This window comes from Seriola dumerili, unplaced genomic scaffold, assembly GCF_002260705.1.
Source record: "Seriola dumerili isolate Sdu_G_001 unplaced genomic scaffold, Sdu_1.0 BDQW01000731.1, whole genome shotgun sequence".
NCBI lineage: Eukaryota > Metazoa > Chordata > Actinopteri > Carangiformes > Carangidae > Seriola > Seriola dumerili.
In genome coordinates, this window is record NW_019174986.1 from 70,001 (window position 1) to 81,585 (window position 11,585).

The 11,585-nt window shown below is 43.6% G+C and overlaps 1 protein-coding gene across 3 annotated transcripts in view; it reads right to left on the reverse strand.

Moving 5' to 3' along the window:
- Nucleotides 1–755: 755 nt before the first annotated feature.
- Nucleotides 756–11,585, reverse strand: part of LOC111236836 (2-acylglycerol O-acyltransferase 2-A-like) — a 14,226-nt gene continuing 3,396 nt past the window's right edge. For 2 of the 3 annotated variants that reach the window (XM_022765704.1, XM_022765702.1), the window contains 4 exons: nt 2,139–2,182; nt 1,963–2,053; nt 1,449–1,557; nt 756–1,183 (listed from right to left, as the gene is read on the reverse strand). In XM_022765704.1, the coding sequence (XP_022621425.1) occupies nt 1,029–1,183; nt 1,449–1,557; nt 1,963–2,053; nt 2,139–2,182 (399 nt within the window). In that variant the 3' untranslated portion in view covers nt 756–1,028. The remainder of the gene's footprint in view (nt 1,184–1,448; nt 1,558–1,962; nt 2,054–2,138; nt 2,183–11,585) is intronic. The other variant, XM_022765703.1, reaches the window with a different exon arrangement.

Consider the following 11,585-nt stretch of genomic DNA (forward strand, 5'->3'; position numbering starts at 1 on the left):
AATAAAGTTTCATTGAAAGTGACGTCAGATGTTTACAGTGTAGTGCCTCAGGGTGACCTCTGGTGGTCAGTTTGCTTCATTACAGACCGAAACTACAGACGTCTGTCCGCTTCTCTCCTCTGACGTCACTGATCACGTGACCACGACAGTTTACATTTCACCTGATGACGTCACTACACCTGAGTTTACCTGCAGGTGTCAGAGGTTCCTCTCTACCCTCTAATGAGGATGATGGACAACTTCACAAGCATGTAGCTGGACAGGTAAACCAGAGTTACCTGGACCGGATTCAGTTAAACCAGATAACAGGAAGTTAATCTGGATATGTTAAACCTGATTTGTCAGAGTTCTTCCTGTTGTCATCTATGACATTATCATTCACCACAGACTGACAGTAATTCTACTTCAAACTCTGATTAATTTTTCATATTTTATTTGCTCCCAGGTTTGACTCATTTAATGAATCTAATAAGTCAAATGTTCGAAGTCTGTCACAATTTCACATGGTAGTCAAATTTTATATTTTGCTCTTGTTATGTGAAAGGTGCTGCTCTGCTGCCGGTGGACACCTCCATGTTTATGATTGGCCATGTGACCACTGGGCTCAGTGAAGCCAGAGAATTAACATATCCTGGATTTGTTGAACCTGCTTTGTAGTTCACATTCAGTCCAATTCAATCAGCTAGAGTGCTCGTCTGATGTTACTGTGATGTGACACCAGATCTCTGAATGACTGTCAATCATCTGTTACATCATCATGTGATGTCACTTTATTACATAGAAACACAACAAACACTCGTCTTTACACACAGAGACCTTAGCATTACCCATGAAAACAATGAGCTCTGCTAGCAGTGGTAGCATTGCCCATTAAAATCAATAAGCTCTGCTAGCAGTGTTAGCATTGTTCTGTTCAGTTTAACAACCACCGCCTGAACAGCTGTCAGTCATGTGACGGTCATGTGACGGAGAGGCCAGGTGTTGTTAACAGTTCATATACAGGTGATAACCAGGTGGTGCAGGTGAGGTCATATGAACGTCAGGTGCTGGTCCTCACTGTAGCCGTAGGTGTGTTTGTGCTGCTCGAACAGCTCAGTCAGACTCTGCAGGTAAACTTTATGAAGACTCTCGATGTCCTCGCTGCTGGGACTGGGAGTCTGGGCAACCGAGATTGGCCTTCCCACTGAAAACAGAGAGAGAGAAAGAGAGACATGAAGGAACCACAAAACAAGCATGACAACAAACGGCTCGGATGCTAACTGAGGCTAACCGATGCTAAAACGACGGCATCTGAAACCGACAATCATCGTCCCCTCTGGGTTAATGTTACATTAACATTACCTTAACATTAGGCTAAGATTAGGCCAGCATTAGGGTAATATTAGGGTTAACATTATGTTACATTAACGTTACATTAGATACATTTTAGAGTAACTCTGCGGTCATACCGACGGTGTGTATGGACTTCCTGTAGGGTATCAGGCCGAAGCTGTACTGGAAAACTCCTCTCGCATGAAACAGAGGCAGTGCTACTCCCATGATGCTCTGCAGCCGGTTCTATGGACAAAGGAAACATACTAGCATTGACAATAAAGTATCTATCTATCTATTTATCTATCTATGACAGTTAAAGTTACACTAAAAACAAAAACAACAAACTAAATATTCTCAGGAAAGTTCTTGTGGTTGCTAAGATGTAGACAGTGTTCTAAGTGGTTGCTACAATATATTACACAATTGCTAATAGGGGTCTGTTACATAGCAACCACCCAGCAACATTCAGTCTCAGATGTTGCTAGGTGGTTGCTGGGGTTTTGCGGTGGATGTTCTGGCTGCGTCTTGGGATCGGACTCCTTCATGAAGACTTTCTGACTTTCTAAATATGTTGTTAAATGTGTGGTTAAAACATGTGGTTAAAATGTGTCGTTACAACGTGTCGTCCATTGAGACATGAGCTCTGACCTGCAGCATCCTAAGAGAAGAGCCGCTGGGATTCTCCATCTGATCAAATAACTCGTTTTCTCCAAAAGAAAACACTGGAACCAGCTGAGCTCTGCACACACACAGTGACACACTGTCAGCGTACTGCCTGTAGCCCTACCCCTCTGAGCCCTGCCCCCTTGATAAACTCCACCCACCCGTGTTTGAAAGCCAGTTTAATGAAGCCCTTCCTGTTTCGTATCTGAAAGAAAAAACACCTTTAGTCATTTATGAATCATTAAAGTAAGAAGCAAATGTTCAGTCTCTGTTTACATGTTATACATACATATATACACACATATATATACATATATATATACACACACATATATATATATATATATATATATATATACATACATATATATATATATACACATACATACTCTATGTATATATATATACATACACATACATATATATACATATATATACACATACATATATATACATACACATACATATATATACATATATACATACATATATACATATATACATATATACATATATATACATACACACGTGGACGAAATTGTTGGTACCCTTCCGTTAAAGAAAGAAAAACCCACAATGGTGACTGAAATAACTTGAAACTGACAAAAGTAATAATAAATAAAAATTTACTGAAAATTAACTAATGAAAATCAGACATTGCTTTTAAATTGTGGTTCAGCAGAATCATTTTAAAAAACAAACTAATGAAACTGGCCTGGACAAAAATGATGGTACCCCTAGAAAAGATTGAAAATAATTTGACCATAGGGACATGTTAAACTAAGGTGTGTCCTGTAATTAGCATCACAGGTGTCTTCAAACTTGTAATCAGTCCGTCTGCCTATTTAAAGGTTGAAAAGTAGTCACTGTGCTGTTTGGTATCATGGTGTGTACCACACTGAACATGGACCACAGAAAGCAAAGGAGAGAGTTGTCTCAGGAGATTAGAAAGAAAATTATAGACAAGCACGTTAAAGGTAAAGGCTATAAGACCATCTCCAAGCAGCTTGATGTTCCTGTGACTACAGTTGCACATATTATTCAGAAGTTTAAGGTCCACAGGACTGTAGCCAACCTCCCTGGACGTGGCCGCAAGAGGAAAATTGATGACAAATTGAGGAGACGGATAATACGAATGGTAACCAAAGAGCCCAGAACAACTTCCAAAGAGATTAGAGGTGAACTCCAAGGTCAAGGTACATCAGTGTCAGATCGCACCATCCGTCGCTGTTTGAGCCAAAGTGGACTTAATGGAAGACGGCTGAGGAAGACTCGACTGTTGAAAGCAAATCATAAAAAAGCGAGACTGGAGTTTACCAAAATGCATATTGACAAGCCACAAAGCTTCTGGGAGAATGTCCTTTGGACAGATGAGACAAAACTGGAGCTTTTTGGCAAGTCACATCAGCTCTATGTTCACAGACGCAAAAATGAAGCATACAAAGAAAAGAACACTGTACCTACTGTGAAACATGGAGGAGGCTCGGTTATGTTCTGGGGCTGCTTTGCTGCATCTGGCACAGGGTGTCTTGAATCTGTGCAGGGTACAATGAAATCTCAAGACTATCAAGGCATTCTGGAGCGAAATGTGCTGCCCAGTGTCAGAAAGCTTGGTCTCAGTCGCAGGTCATGGGTCCTCCAACAGGATAATGACCCAAAACACACGGCTAAAAACACCCAAGAATGGCTAAGAACAAAACATTGGACTATTCTGAAGTGGCCTTCTATGAGCCCCGATCTAAATCCTATTGAACATCTGTGGAAGGAGCTGAAACATGCAGTCTGGAGAAGGCACCCTTCAAACCTGAGACAGCGGGAGCAGTTTGCTCACGAGGAGTGGGCCAAAATACCTGTCAACAGGTGCAGAAGTCTCATTGAGAGTTACAGAAATCGCTGGATTGCAGTGATTGCCTCAAAAGGTTGTGCAACAAAATATTAAGTTAAGGGTACCATCATTTTTGTCCAGGCCAGTTTCATTAATTTGTTTTTTAAAATTATTCTGTTGAACCACAATTCAAAAGCAATGACTGATTATCATTAGTTAATTTTCAGTAAATTTTTATTTATTATTACTTTTGTCAGTTTCAAGTTATTTCAGTGACCATTGTGGGTTTTTATTTCTTTAACGGAAGGGTACCAACAATTTTGTCCACGTGTGTACATATACAGTACTGTACAAAAGTTTTAGGCAGGTGTGAAAAAATGCTGCAAACTAAGAATGCTTTCAAAAATGGAAGTGTTAATAGTTTATTTTAATCAATTAATAAAATGCAGTGAATGAACAGAAGAGAAATGTAAATCAAATCAATATTTGGTGTGACCACCCTTTGCCTTCAAAACAGCATCAATTCTTCTAGGTTCACTTGCACACAGTTTTTGAAGGAACTCGGCTGGTAGGTTGTTCCAAACATCTTGGAGAACTAACCACAGATCTTCTGTGGATGTAGGCTTCCTCAAATCCTTCTGTCATGTAATCCCAGACAGACTCGATGATGTTGAGATCAGGGCTCTGTGGGGGCCATACCATCACTTCCAGGACTTCTTGTTCTTCTTTAAGCTGAAGATAGTTCTTAATGACATTGGCTGTATGTTTGGGGTCGTTGTCCTGCTGCACAATAAATTTGGGGCCAATCATACGCCTCCCTGATGGTATTGTATGATGCATAAGTATCTGCCTGCATTTCTCAGCACTGAGGACACCATTAATCCCGACCAAATCTCCAACTCCATTTGCAAAAATGCAGCCCCAAACTTGCAAGGAACTTCCTATATGCTTCACTGTTGGCTGCAGACACTCATTACTGTACCGCTCTCCAGCACTGCGGAGAACAAACTGCCTTCTGCTACAGCCAAATATTTCAAATTTTGACTCATCAGTCCAGAGCACCTGCTGCCATTTTTCTGCTCCCCAGTTCCTATGTTTTCGTGCATAGTTGAGTCGCTTGGTCTCGTTTCCATGTCAGAGGTATGGCTTTTTGGCTGCAACTCTTCCATGAAGACCACTTCTGGCCAGACTTCTCCGGACAGTAGATGGGTGTACCTGGGTCCCACTGGTTTCTGCCAGTTCTGAGCTGATGGCACTGCTGGACATCTTCCGATTTAGAAGGGAAATAAGCTTGATGTGTTTTTCATCTGCTGCACTAAGTTTCCTTGGCCGACCACTGCATCTACGATCCTCAACGTTGCCCGTTTCTTTGTGCTTCTTCAAAAGAGCTTGAATAATCTCCGCCCTTGATCCCCTGAACGCCAGTCTGACTAAGACCTGATCCTGGTGTCGATAGCTGACTGATCCTGGGGAACCAGTCATGACTCAGACCTGATTCCTGGTGTTATACTGACTGATTCTGAAAATATGTTTGACACCAGCACCTGATCCTGGTGTTTATACTGCCTGATCCTGAAATTAGTTTGACTTTCAGACCTGATCCTTGAATCCAGTCTGGACCTCCAGACCTGAGTCATTAACTCTGTGTTTGTGAAGCCAAACGCACTGAGAGACACATCTGTGAGACAGTTCCATACTATTGACTGATTATGGACTGATTATTGATTGTTTGTTGATTTGATTATTTATTGATCGTGTTCCTCGCCAGCTGTTTTGTAGGACACTGTGGTGGAGTGCTGCGGACTTTGCTGACGTCGGTGTGTGGAAACCAACCACAGGCAGAACTGTTCACACGTAATCCGGACAGGGAGACGCTTGGCTGAAGCTTCCTAGCAGGTAAACTCACCTGAGTGCAGCTCACTTTCATATATTGGTTCCTCTGTCCTCAGTGGTCACTGCAAGTTGCAAGACAGGTCCACACGCAGGTGCCCTGGTCCAGGATCCTGGTCCTGGATATATATATACCTCTGGTGTTCATCTCATAACTTTATTTTTCCTTCGTTCTTCTCTATCTTACCCCTTGTCCAGCAGTCTCATGCCTGATCTCCTGGAACCCGTTGTTCGATCCGCTCACTGTGATGTAAGAATCGAACCATCCTTTTAATAATCACCAGTGATGACTAGGTATTGATTGATTGAGGGTTTCTGTCCAGGGATGAATTTAGACAGCGTTTTTAGACCCTTCAAACAGCAGATAGCCCAGTAGTTGGTTTCAGGGAGACGAGCCTGTCCTCGAGAGAGTCAGCCCTGTCTTCAAATAGACCAAGTCCCTGGTGTTCTTGGCTATTGAGACGCTAACTGTCTCCTGAGACCTAACCTTGTCCCATGAGACCCCAACCTTTGTCCCTCTGATGGAAACAGCCCTGTCTCTAATTTTGAGTGGTTTTGTCTCTACAGACTTGTCTCTGTGTTTCGCTGGTCCTCCTGCTTCAGTTTGGTGTCTCGCTGCTGTCCTGCCCACCAGCAAGGTAAGCAAAAACAAATGTAACAAGCTCTGCCTCCTACACAACAAGCCCCTCCTGTCAGATTACACCCCTTCCCCACTCTGATACACCTTGTGGTTCCCCCTGCAGGTCTTGGATCTGCTGTGACGGAAGTGGATCTGTCTTTGAGACTTTTAATATCCAGTTCAAGTGTCTCATCAGCATGATGCCTGATCCATTCTCAAGGAGACTGTTGTCCAGGTCCTACACCAGCCTGGTGCTGCCCATATCTAGTCCAGTTTTAGGGTGTAAGTTGTATCCGCGGTCAGTCAGGTTTAGTGCAGGTTTTGTCCCAGGTGTGGTATAGGGACAAGACAGGTGGAGGTAAAAAACAGGGGGCCCCCTTGGGGGTTTTCCCCCTGTGCTTGGCAAGGAGTCTGGTACTCACTCAGGACTGTTGTGAGAGACACATGCAATGTAAGATGGAGGCCATCTTGGACAATACCAACCAATACCTCTCCACAACATTCTGGCAGGACAGAGAGGCAGCTACAGTTGCAGCAAACGTCTCATCTCACTGCAAACAGAGAGGTTCAGGAGATCCTTTTGGTTTCCCACTGCCATCAGGCTGTAAGAAACCTCAAGCCAAAGAGCTAATGGACACATGAATTTCCCTAGGGGATAAAAGTATTACTATATCTATCTTATCCTATCTATCTATCTATCTATTACTATCTATTACCGTTAGTCTAGGGTAGTAACAGATGTTCTAGGTTCGTCCATGGTGTAGTCCAGGATAGATGAAGTTATCCAGGTGTGACTAGGTGTAAGTCCAGCATGATACTACTTTCTTCCCTGGTGATCAAATTTAAAAATGGTTCCGCACCTCTGAGTAACAGAACAACAATGCACAATGACATCACTTCCTGTGAGATAATTTATGTTTGGATGGGTTTGTATGTGTAGGAAATCAGAAAATGTTTGTCAGCATCAGACCAAACTTTTCATGATGGTTAAACCTGAAACATTAAATTCAAACACTGGTGTTTCACTGTTTGTTAGTCTATGTCAAACGCACACCACAAAAACATTGGATCCTACATTTCCCATATGCACATGACCCCTTGCAGGAGCCACAGGCCTCAGGAGGAACCTTAATGTGTAAAGTCAGTGGAATGAATCTTTAATGTGACCTGTTACCTGTTGTCCTGGGTGAGCTGTAACCATGGTAACAGTGATTGGCTTAACCAAGGTAACAGGCAGTTGTTTCTCTGGCCCTCTGGTGTTCCCTGCATGTTGTTCTGTTACTGGGTTTGTCATTGTTACTTCAATGTTTACTGTTTGAAATTGTGAGTGTGTGTTTTGCTGATGAGACACCTGCAGCGGCCCTTCTGGTGGAGTTAAAGTGGTCACACACCACACAGAGCCCTCTTGTCTCTTGTCTTTTGCTTTGGTTATGTTCTGATGTTTGTTCGCACTGTGTGAAAACATTAAAAAAAAAAATACACACAGTAAAGACAGCAGTGTTTGTGTGTTCACTTCTTCAGTGTGTTGTTAATGGTGTGGTGAATCATTTGATAAAGAGGACTGTCCGGATTTGTGATCGCAGAGTATCATTTCGTCATAAGAAGTGAGATGTCCAGCTCCAACTGTTTGTCTTATTTTGACACAAAAGAGACACATGGTGAAATAAGTGTGGCAGCAATCACAAGAAAGTGTTCTTTCTTCATGTTGAATCATCTAGGCCGGGTCAGAGGTAGGTGAAACGACTGTTTAAAAACACTGTTTTCTTAAAAGACTGAGTAGGAGTTTCACAACGTCTCAGAACAAGCCAGTAAACAACAGAGTTCACAGCAGTATCACAATGACCGACTCAACATCAGCTCAACATCAGGGACACAGCTGTATATGATATACTACCAAAAGACCCACCTGCTCACTGTTAATTTAATGTCATGATATGATTCAGTTAATGGAGGTGTCATCAGGACTGAGACTGTCCCTTTTCATAACGTGGTTTTCTTCTAAAACCTCTCAACAGTCTGATTCATTCCACATTTCACCCACTCATATTTAAAAACTGTATTTCAACATCCCCGACCGAGAGCGCACCTCCCCAAGCGCGCTCCCCGACATGTTTCGTCACGAGCTCTGATTGGCTGAGAGGAACCCACCCAAAAAGAAGAGTCCGCACGCATGCGCAGTACACGAGGGAGTAGAGCGTGTTTGTAAAGTTTGAGTCAGAACCAAGTAAAGAATTTACCGATCTAATTAAAGTTTATTTTAAGTTTAATCAATCTGTTGAGAAGACACCGCACTGACAGACAGGCGGAGAGAAAGATAGGCGGAAAGAACAGGACAGGCAAGAGAGAGAGAGAGAGAGAGAGAGAGAGAAACACTCCGACATCCAGGCGGAGACACCGGGACGTCGCTGCGCTCCTAGCCGGGACAAGGAGCGCGACCGCCGGCATGAAGGTCGAGTTCGCCCCCGCTGAACATCCCGCTGCGGAGGAGGCTGCAGACCGCCGCCGTGCTGCAAGTGGGTCTTCTCTTCCTGGCTCTAGGTAACACACTATCGATCAGTGATTATTGGTCCTGGATATTTCTGATTATTCTCTGCCTGCACGCGAGTCAGTGAGTCCAGAAGGCTTCTGATTGGTCAGAAGTGTTACGTGTGTTTTACCTGTTAAGTTACTGCAGAAACAGTTTTTTCTATGAAGGTTACAGGACTCCTTCAGGGCTTTTTATTGTGAAAGGTCCTGAGCTTCAGAGTCTGATCCATGATCTGTGACGTCATCAGAAACGGAAACGAAACCAGAATCCTCCTGCTTTTAATCAATAAGAGGCAATGTGCATCGATTAATGATTATTAGTTTCCTCTGGACTTTTATGCTGATATTGTTCAGACGGCACCTGAACGCAGCATCACACCTGTCTCACTGTCCATTCTGTTGAATCACATACCTGTCTGTATCTCTCTAACACGTGTTCTGTCCGTCACTAAACACTTGCCTGTCTGTCTCTAACACCTGTCTGTCTCTCAGCTCAGTGCTGTCTGGCTGCCTTCGTCCTCCCTGGCTCTCTCTGATTGGTGGATGGTGGCCCTGCTGTAATGCTGGTTGGCTATGGTTGGACTGGGACACGCCTACCAGGCGGCGGGTCGGAGTCACGGTGGGTCAGGAGCTGGACGGTCTGGGAGTACTTCAGGGACTACTTCCCTATAACGGTGAAGATCAGATCTATCGATCTGATGTGTCCTGATCAATACCAGATCAATCTGTCTGATTATTGATTATTGCTTTGTGTCTGCAGCTCGTTAAAACTGTCGATTTGGATCCAAAGAAAAACTACATCTTTGGATTTCATCCACATGGTGAGAAACTCACCTGTCTGTCTGTCTACCTGTCTGTCTCTCAGGGTGCTGGTGGCTTTTTGATCTGTCTGTCTGTCTGTCTGTCCTGTCTGTCTCGGGTGCTCTGGTGGCTTTGATCTGTCTGTCCGGTCTGTCTGTCTCTCAGGGGGCCTTGGTGGCTCGTTGACCTGTCTGTCTTCCTGTCTGTCTCTCAGGGCGCTGGTGGCTTGTTGACCTGTCTGTCTACCTGACTGTCTCTCAGGGTGCTGGTGGCTTGTTGACCTGTCTGTCTACCTGTCTGTCTCTCAGAGGTGCTGGTGGCTTTGGTTGACCTGTCTGTTTACCTGTCTGTCTCTCAGGGGTGCTTGGTGGCGGGGGGCTTTGGGAACTTCTGTACAGAGGCGACAGGTTTCTTTCGTCTGTTTCCTGGACTTACGTCTCACCTGCTGATGCTGCCGTTCTGGTTCAGAGTCCCGCTCTTCAGAGACTACATCATGTGTGGAGGTACACACCTGTCTGCCTGTCCACCTGTCTGTCCACTGTCTGATCATTGTCTCTGACAGACATTAGAGGGACATGTCCTCCGGACACAGATGAGTCCAGGTTGAGGTTTCTCAATCACTCCTTTGTAAAGCTCTGAGTAAACACAGGAGGGGGAGGGGTAGAACGCTGCGTTGTGATTGGCTGTCTTGGACACTTCTCAAGGCAAGTGGGTTCATGTGTTCTGAGTCACAGACCACCCAGCTACCACAGACCATCAGACCACAACAGACCACCACAGACCATCAGACCACCACAGACCATCAGACCACCACAGACCATCAGAGACCACAGTAAAGTAAAACTACAAACATGGCTGTGTGGGCTCAGGTCAAATCCATCAAACTGATCAGGAAAACAAAACAACGACATTTGTCCACTGTCTTATCTGGACATGTGAAATGATGTCATGCTGACATCTGTCTGTCTCTCACCTGTCTGTCTGTCAGGTCTGGTGTCCAGCTGTAAGTCCAGTCTGTCGTACCTGGTCAGTCGTCCTGAAGGAGGTAATGTTGCTGTCATCGCGGTGGGCGGAGCTCCAGAGGCTCTGGACGCTCGCCGGGAGCTTTAACACTGCAGGTGAAGTTTATAATTCATGTTAATATGTATACATGTTTATGTATAAATGTATATATGTAATTGTATTTATGTATAAATGTATATATGTAAATGTATTTATGTATATGTACATATGTTGTATATAATATATATATATATATATATATACAGTACTGTTGCAAAAGTTTTAGGTGTGATATGCTGTAAACTAAGAATGCTTTCAAAAATATAAATAGTAATTGTTTATTTTTATCAATTTACAAAATGCAAAATGAGCGAGCAAAAGAAATTCTAAATCAAATCAATATTTGGTGTTACTACCCTTTGCCTTCAAACCAGCATCAATTCTTATAGGTACACTTGCACAAAGTCAGGGATTTTGTAGGATTATAGTCAGGTGTATGATCAACCAATTATACCAAAACAGGTTCTAAGGATCATCAATTTTACATGTAGGTTGAACACAGTCATTAACTGACACAGAAACAGCTGTGTAGGAGGCTTAAAACTGGGTGAGGAAACAGCCAAACTCTGCTACCAAGGTGAGGTTGTGGAAGACAGTTTCATGTCACAGGTCATACACTGTGGCAAGACTGAGCACAGCAACAAGACACAAGGTAGTTATACTGCATCAGCAAGGTCTCTCCCCGACAAAAGATTTCAAAGCAGACTGGGGTTTTGTGCTGTTTCAAGCTCTTTTGAAGAAGCACAAAGAAACGGGCAACGTTGAGGATCGTAAAGATGCATAAGTATCTGCCTGCATTTTTCTCAGGCACTGAGGACCACCATTAATCCCGACCAATCTCGCAACTCCATTTGCAAAAATTGCAGCCCCAAACTTGCAAGGAAC